The sequence below is a fragment of the Melanerpes formicivorus genome, unplaced genomic scaffold, assembly GCF_026170545.1.
Source record: "Melanerpes formicivorus ecotype bairdi unplaced genomic scaffold, bMelFor1.0.p_v2 SCAF_20, whole genome shotgun sequence".
Lineage (NCBI taxonomy): Eukaryota > Metazoa > Chordata > Aves > Piciformes > Picidae > Melanerpes > Melanerpes formicivorus.
Window position 1 is genome coordinate 592,031 of NW_027142372.1, and position 8,580 is coordinate 600,610.

Consider the following 8,580-nt stretch of genomic DNA (forward strand, 5'->3'; position numbering starts at 1 on the left):
AAAGAGTGGTCAGACATTGGAATGGACTGCCCAGGGAGGTGGTTCAGTCACCAAGCCTGAATGGATTTAAAGATCATTTGGATGTGGTGCTTGGGGATATGATTTAGGGGTGAACTTTGTAGAGCTGATGATCTTGAGGGTCTTTTCCAACCTGAAGGTTTCTGTGATTCTGTGAAATGTATCTGCCTGGGGCAAGGATTTAACAGCATCTTGGCACTGAAGATTTGATTAACATTTGATGATTCATTCCCATTAGAAGCTAGCCAAATACTAACAAGCTGATAGGCTTCATGAAACTTCCAAAATCAAAATGTTCACTTTGAAGCCTTTAAGCATTTGATTTTGGGGGTGTTTCAGTAAAGCACGCATTAGCAGCTTTATCTCAGCAATCAGAAAGTTTTTGTTCTAAAGTTCAGTGCTCTTCACTAGAAAATGGCTGAAAACTCACAGAACAAACACCACCACCCCCCTTTTTTTTTTAATAGAAGTTCTGTGGCAGCCAGCCACTCTTGTCTTGAAGGCTGAGTAGCAAGGAGAGAAAATAGGAATAAAACAGAAATTAAAAGTGAGGAGTAGTAGTATTTGTCACTCCAAAGCCATAAGCCTAACATCAGGATACTGATACTGTATGTTGTTGCAGCAGAAGGTAACGTGAAACCAGTCTCCGTGGCTTGCAGAGTGGTATCTACTTCAAAAACATACCTGAACTTTTTATCTTGGTGCAGACTGTTTACCTTAGTTCACCTGAGTTTGTCCACGTGGGCAGCGTTTTCATGCATTGTAATGGAACTAAATCTTGTATTCACCAGGTTCTGGCTGAAGCAATGGGCACTTCAAATGCTGCAGATTTTCCTCAGCCAATGTAACACAGCACTTGAATATTAGTGACAATATTTGGATACTTTCACTGACTCCCTGCCCAAGCTTATCTTAAAAAGCTACAGATTGTGGCAAGTAGTAGCAGATGGCAAAGACTAACATAAGACGGACTTTTGGGCTATCTTGAATGAAATAGCAGGGGGATTTATAGTTGAAGTTGAGCTGAGGAACTTTGTGCACAGTTGGCATATAAACATGTATTTAATGAAAATTAGCATTTAGCTATTATAATGCAGCTATTTAATCTTGCATGATTAGAATTAATTCAGTATGCAAGTTGAGAAGCTTCCAGTGGCAACGCATTGCTTTAACATCATAGGGTTGTGAAATAGGTTAACAGCCATATAAACCTTTCTGTGAAAGCAAGAGGGGGGAAAAAAACCCTGCGTGTTTTGCCTCCCCTACTTTGACCTAACAGCCAGAACTAAGTGAGCTAAAGTCAATCCTGCAACCTACAGCTCATGAGTTGACATTGAGATGACATGGCATTAGCTTTTTTTGTTTTCAAATAGACTCAAGTAGGAGAGTGCTGGAATACTGTCCAAAGAGGAAAGAGTAAATTGTTTTAAAGGTGTATGAATGACATTCAGATTGCTGATACGGCCTCAGCTGTACCAACTCTTTAAGTGAGTGAAGAAAACGTAGTCAAAAAGTTATTTATTTACAGTTTAAATGCACACATACTGTTCTACTCCCAATGGGAAAATTCCTGGATGGAGATCCAGCAATAAAATGCACAGGTCAAGGCATTTCATACAATCAAAACACTTGGAAAGAGAGTAACCTCAATGTCAGAAACAAATACAGTACCAAGCATTAGGCCTTTTTCCACTTGCCTTCATAGCAAATGTTGTGAAACCTGACACACTTAGTCATGATCAGAAGGGATGCTGCCAAAACCATCACTGTGTAATGTAGAGGTGCCATCAATACAGGGACAAATGCTTGGGTGTGCAGCTTTAAAAAACCCAAGTTTCCTTTACAATAATCTCTGCATCACCGAATAGGCAAAGAAACCTCTTTTAAAGGATAGAGTAGCTTTTGTTTGGAACAAAAATTTGTGTTAAGTGGCTGTGTTATTGCTTATCTGTTTAATATCTCCTGGACAAAGTTGGTGGTTTGGGTAGTGAAAGGTTTGACATTTGTAGTAAAAGGTTTCAACATTTACTGGAATCCAAATCTAGTATCTAATACTCAAACCTAGTCTGTAAGCATTAGGGTGAACCATGCTAGCCACCAACAGTTTCACAGTGCCAGACGGGCAACAGTTTAACTCAAAGCTCATCCACGTAAAGGTTGGTCCCAATGAACACAACCTTTACTGCAAAGTGGTTTTCCAGGGATTTTTTTGTGGACTTGTCTATTTTGTGGTTTGGTTGTTTGGGGATTTTTTCAATTCAATATTCTTGTAAATAGCCACCAGCAGCTGTCTGGATTGTCAGTTCTACTGCAGCAGCAGGATTTCATCTTCAGTATGAATTTCATCTTCAAAAGTAGGCTGTTAGTCAGAATCCAAATCTTGGATCTCATCATAACCAAATTCCCGCAGAACCTCCTCCCGGTATTTGTTCCATGTTCTTCTCTTGTAATACTGGTCCTCATCACTGAGGCTCTCTTCAGAGTCTAAAAGAAAGAGCATCAACATTGTTAGATTATCCCTTCTTTTTAAAGAATTATGTTAATCAGATTTTAAGCTTCTTGAGTAGCTAAGAGACAAAGTCTGAACAATTATACGACGTAAAGTCTGAATTGCGCTTGGAGTGCACTGGGATAGGAAGTTACAAGCAGAGACAATGCAACACAAGCTTGTGGAACCAAATTATCTCTCTCTCAAAACAAGTCATTTGGAGTTGCAGTGGGTTGAAATGGGGCTCTTAATTCTAACTTTATAAACAACACTAACAAACGCTTGTAGTCCAAAGAAAGATGATCCTTCTTTAAGCAGATTTAACCCATTCTAAGAGCAGAACACTTCCCTGGAGGTGCTATTAGTTGCTTTTTCAGAGATGGCATGTAAAATTATTAGATTTACACAGGCACAGCATGAAAGCAAACAGCATTTATGACAGGCACACCTTTTTCTCCATCCCAGTCTTCCTCGGGTAAGAATTCGTCTTCATCAGGGTAATCATTGCGCCAGTTGTTTTCATCATTTTCATCATCTTCATCCTCATATATTTCCCCTGGAACTTGGTCATCATGTACCTGCAGGTCAACACAAAAAGACAGCATTTGTTATGAACACCGTCAACACTGAGGGGTCTTCATCCACCTATACAGTAACATGGGATCATAAAAAGCCCAGAGATACTTACCTGAAGAAAAGTCTGTGTTGCAAATTTATTCACTGTAATTTAGTAATCTGCTTTAGGTGGAAAAAATGAGCTAAGCCACATAGCTACATTTTCCACTTCAGCATATACATGCTAAGATCAGTGTTTAAATTCATCCTACTCACTTCAGCAGCAGATCAAAGAAAAGTAGTTCTAAGTTCCCAACATGCAAGTCTATTGATCACAGTATCTACACAATGTAAGACTGAAGCTTACATTTAGCTTTTTAACTCTACAGTCACTGAAGAACAGTTCTATTAGAAGAAAATACCTCAAAGTCAAGTCCTCAAACACCAAAAAAGTTGTGTCCCCTGGCTTTTTTCACTACTGCCTTCTAATCATAAATGAATTGTGAATTACGCTGGTTTACATTTGTGCACCAAAATTTCTTTGGCAATTTGAAACCCAAATTCTTCTGAGTACTTGAGTGCTATCCCTCCAGTTTTTGTCATTGTGTCCTATTTTGCTTCAATCAACAGCAACCTGCAGGAACACAGGATGGCAGTTACAGGAAGCCTAACACAAGTCACTGAGCATACATGCAGTATCTCAAAGGATCTTTCTGGCATGGCAACTTTTAAGCCTGTTTATTTATGGCCTTTATATTTAAGAAGGATCTGTTTTCCCCACACCCTTACCAGTTCATATTCTTCTCTATATGGCTGTACAGAAAGGATGTTTTGGATCCAGCCAGGGGCTGCTGTTTCCATATAGTAGATGTCATAAACATATTCATCCTCTTTCTTATGGTCTCCTTTTCTACTGTCTTCAGAAACATGTAAACGCTCACGGATCATCTCTACTGCATTGCAGAGAATCACATCTGGATCAGTCTTCTGCTGAGAAAAAAAAGCAGCAGCATAACTCCACTGAAGCCATGCACACAGACTTATAGCCAACAGTTTACTTGCTAGACAGCAGCCAACAGGTAGTCAGGGTCACCATTCTGAAATCTTAGATAAAAGCACTTCCCCACTGGAATGCTGATATTTGGAATATTAGCAACCTAGGACAGTAAGGCAACCAAGAATTTTCCTGTTACTGCAGTACCGTGCAGCCATGCCTTCTTTCAGATAACAGGAAAAAACTCCTGGGATCAGCCCATTAGAAACTACTGAAAGGGATACGATTAATCCCACTGAACTGTTATCTCATGACACACTGGTTGAAAAGACAAGTTCTGAGACAGGCTGTGCTTTGTAGAACATTGCACTTGCAGTGCTGCAGGAAAGCAGCACTTACAGCACAGTGGATAACCTGCAAGTAGACTGCAGTGTACAAAATGTATAGCAGAAACAATGAACATGTGACAGATTAATAGGAAGAGGCTGACAGGTCCTAGAGATAACACCTTTTAAGTGTCTTGATTTCTTCTCTTCACACAAGAAATTTCAAGCTTTCTCCTTCCTAAGAAATTATTTGCAATGTATTTGTTTTAGTGGCCTGTGCTTCAAGATCTACACAGGCAGATTTTGGCTGCCAATTTTTCTCTGCTAGAGCTTGTCAGAATATCCTGTCTGTTCCACAGTGGTGCCTCCTGAACTACTTCAGTGATTCCAAGGAACAGCTACAGACCAGCCTTTCATTCACTTCAACACACTTCCAGAATAAAAAAGAAAACTTACTTCTTGCTTTCAGCACTTAGTGCTAGCTCTAAAGAGTAAGAGTAAAAATTCTGCTGCTACCTACCTTTGATTCATTTCTGGTTTTCTAAATCAGCAGAGTGACAGGTAACAGTGAAGTAACATCTCAAATTGTCTCTTTGTACTATTTAATACAAAGTGAGGGTTCACACTAAAGTTTGATAACCTATAATAAATGCTGAAGGTGACAGCTGGTTGAGCCCTTCCTCACCTGGGTATTTTCTGTAACATTAAGCATTTAAGTTTTCCTCAGAGCTGTGATGGGCTGCATTAGTAAAGCATTCACATGTACTTACATACAGTGAAGGAAGTACTAAAGAAAGCCTGCATAGCCCTCTCACCTTCCTTTCCCTATGGTTATGAGTCTAATAGAAAGCATTCTTAATGCTCTGTAGCTCTACACAGAAAGCAGAGCTTCTCCATACTTAGAACCATGCTAGATATTGAGCAGATGCTCCCCCAACTGAAAAGATACTTAACTCACAATACCAAGGAAAACAGAACGTAGACGCTCAAGCCGTCTGTCAAACATCTAGAGTTCTGCCATAAACAAAACCTACAATAAACCTTAAATTGGACTTGTGAGAAAGGGAGGATCAAAACTATCCTTTTCTTTAATGCATCTTGCTTACAAGTGACATTTCTAAGTATCTGGGTAAAAGAGAAGACTGAATTAGATTTATTTTTTTTTTAGGTAGGGAAATTAGTGAAAAATCTCAGGAGATCCACCTAATAGATGAACACAAGAATTTATACATCACAACAGGGTACAGAAAACCAGGGAGGTACAAGCCTTTCCTGTAGCAGCCATTTCCACATGGCTGTCTGTCTCAACAGCATTAGTGCACTTAAGGATCCTCGTGAAAGTGACTCCCTGTACATTCCAACCTGCAAGTACCGAGTTAAAGCTCCTGTTAAATAGTGGAATACTTACAATGGAAAAAACTCCACAGCAGTCAGTCTGCCCACACGTACCAGTCAACAGTGATATCAAAGTACTTCAAGTACACTGCTTTGCTGACCTGTGGGTTTGCAGCAGCTACACTGGAGTCTCCCTCCACCTCCTCTTCTTGCTCAATATCAAACAACTGGAATTTCCCACAGCAGTCCGAACTCTTATCAGCAGTACCGCTCTCCTTTTGTGAGGCATCCTCCTTTGCTTCCGAGTCTGATCTGTCACCACCACTCGATGCCTGGCCAGCTGGGACAGCTGCAACTGTTTCAGCACAGTTAGGTCGATGGCTGGCTACCACGCGGTAACGGCTTTCCTTCCTTTTCTGTTCCGTGGAAGAGCGGAGCTCCTGAAGGATTCGCTGAGTGCTTCCTAAAGAGGGCTGCAGACTTTGCACAGCTTTGTCTCGAGTGATGGCTTTTTGCACGTATTTCTGAACTGGTTCATTCTGAGGAGAGGAACAAAACAAGGACTATAATGACACTGTCAACATGAAGTCGTTCTCTTTCCCAGAAGTGATTAATAATGACTATTACTCATGCTTCCTATTTGAGGACTGCAGTACATCTGTTCCTAACAGCATTCAAGTAACTTCTACTACTTCTTTTAAGCCACACAACTGTCATACTATTTTCCTAATCAAGAAGGAAAAATGTAAAATATATTTTTTAATTGTAAGATTATTTCAGACTTTTTTGTTTGGAGTTGATGATCTTAAGAAATCTTTTCTAACCTCAATGACTGTATGACTTTTAAACAATACACACTGTGGTACAGAATAACCCTCTAAACAAAACCACATGCCTTTGGAATCATGGAATTGTTTTGGTTAGAAAAGACCTTTAAGATCATCCAGTCCAACCATTAACTCAGCACTGCCAAGTCACCTCAGCACCACATCTACATGGCTTTGAAAGCCTGCCAGGGATGGAGACTTTGCCACTTCCCTGGACAGCATGGTCCAGGGCTTGCCAACCCCAATGTCCCACCTAGACCTCCTCTGGCACAACTTGAGGCTACTTCTTGTTCTATCAGATGACTGCAATAGTCCTAATTATAAAGCTCAATACCCTTTACAACCTCCTACAAAGACTAGTCCTAAGACCAGCTCCTCCTTCTGGGCTCCTCAGTTTAAGAAGGACATTGAAACACTTGAGTGTGTCCAGAGAAGGGCAACAAGGCTGGTGAGAGGCCTTGAACACAAGCCCTATGAGGAGAGGCTGAGGGAGCTGGGATTGTTTAGCCTGGAGAAGAGGAGGCTCAGGGGTGACCTCATTGCCCTCTACAACTACCTGAAGGGTGGTTGTAGCCAGGAGGGGGTTGGCCTCTTCTCCCAGGCAACCAGCACCAGAACAAGGGGACACAGTCTCAAGCTGCGCCAGGGGAGGTTCAGACTCGAGGTGAGGAGGAAGTTCTTCACCGAGCGAGTCATTCGGCATTGGAACCGGTTGCCCAGGGAGGTGGTTGAGTCATCGACCCTGGAGGCGTTCAAGGGGAGATTGGACGTGGCACTTGGTGCCATGGTCTAGTCATGGGGTCTGTGTTGATAGGTTGGACTCGATGATCCTCGAGGTCCTTTCCAACCTAAGTGATACTGTGATACTGTGATACTGTGATACCAGCTTTATCCAATATAAAAGGCTGTACACTCCACATCTTTCCTAAACTGAGAGGCCCAGAACAGGACACAGCACTTGTTAGGTCACAGCTTGAGTACTGTGTCATGTTCTGGGCCCATCAGTTTAGGAAAGACGTTGACTTGCTGGAAGGTGTCCAGAGAAGGGCAACAAAGCTGGGGAGGGGTTTGGAGCACAGCCCTGTGAGGAGGCTGAGGGAGCTGGGGTTGTTTAGCCTGGAGAAGAGGAGGCTCAGGGGAGACCTTATTGCTGTCTCCAACTCCCTGAAGGGAGGTTGTAGCCGGGGGGGGCTGGTCTCTTCTCCCAGGCACCCAGCACCAGAACAAGAGTCTCAGGCTGTGCCAGGGCAGGTTTAAGCTGGATGTCAGAAAGTTGTTCTTCATAGAAAGAGTTATTGGCCAGTGGAATGTGCTGCCCAGGAGGTGGTAGAGTCCCCATCCCTGGAGATGTTTAGGAAGAGACTGGATGGGGTGCTTGGTGCCATGGTTTAGTTGACGGGTTAGTGTTGGATGACAGGTTGGACTCAATGACCTCAAAGGTCTCTTCCAACCTGGTTAATTCTATTCTATTCTAAGTTATTAGCCTTGTAGGATTACACTTCAGTACTCAAAACAGCTGAAATTCAGGTTTCACTCACTGACTATTCTGTAATCTATACTTGAGGAACAATCTGTAAGCATAGAAAAGTTAGTGTTGAACAAAGCATTTCATGGTGTCACTGCGCTAAGTCCCGAACGCCCAGCCTGTGTCGCACACAGGTTTGCTCTGCGCGGCCGGCCGGCCAGACGCGGGAAGCCAAAGCCATGGGACGAAGGTCTATTAGGCCAGGACGGCACGGCCCGGCAGTGATAGGAGTGGCAGGGCCGCGGTACCTTTGAGGAGACGGTCGCCACCAGCTTGAAGATGTTCCTCTCCACGGGCTGGGCGTCGTCGCCCTCCTCGGTGCGCAGCCGCTTGCAGGCGAGCAGCAGCGCCTCGGCCGGCTCGGTCCCGCCGCGCTTCCGTTTGATGCGCAGCACTGCGGCCCGCTCCATGGCCTCCGGCCCACACGGCGGAAGGGGCGGCCGCGGCCGGCGGCTCGTCCCCCGGAACCCCGCCCAGCCGGAGCCCGGTCCTCTGGAACCCCGTTCCGCCGG

General features: G+C 43.4%; 1 protein-coding gene across 2 annotated transcripts; it reads right to left on the reverse strand.

Moving 5' to 3' along the window:
- Window positions 1-1,520: 1,520 nt before the first annotated feature.
- SLC7A6OS (solute carrier family 7 member 6 opposite strand) lies at window positions 1,521-8,516 on the reverse strand. 2 transcript variants are annotated; one of them, XM_068150471.1, is made up of 5 exons: window positions 8,317-8,516; window positions 5,878-6,255; window positions 3,851-4,048; window positions 2,955-3,084; window positions 1,521-2,502 (listed from the first exon to the last, which is right to left on the reverse strand). In XM_068150471.1, exons 1-5 carry the CDS (start codon window positions 8,476-8,478, stop codon window positions 2,381-2,383), a joined length of 990 nt encoding a protein of 329 aa, XP_068006572.1. In that variant the 5' UTR covers window positions 8,479-8,516; the 3' UTR covers window positions 1,521-2,380. The 2 variants fall into 2 exon arrangements, with proteins under 2 accessions (XP_068006572.1, XP_068006571.1); XM_068150470.1 differs by having other exon boundaries at window positions 3,851-4,051.
- Window positions 8,517-8,580: the final 64 nt, after the last annotated feature.

Excerpts from the sequence above, each read along its gene's own strand:
- SLC7A6OS (XM_068150470.1), bottom strand. The coding sequence starts at position 8,478 with ATGGAGCGGGCCGCAGTGCTGCGCATCAAACGGAAGCGCGGCGGGACC. Across the intron at positions 6,256-8,316 it reads TGGCGACCGTCTCCTCAAAG|AATGAACCAGTTCAGAAATA; the intron begins GTACCGCGGCCC and ends TCCTCTCCTCAG. Across the intron at positions 2,503-2,954 it reads AGACTGGGATGGAGAAAAAG|ACTCTGAAGAGAGCCTCAGT; the intron begins GTGTGCCTGTCA and ends TCTTTCTTTTAG.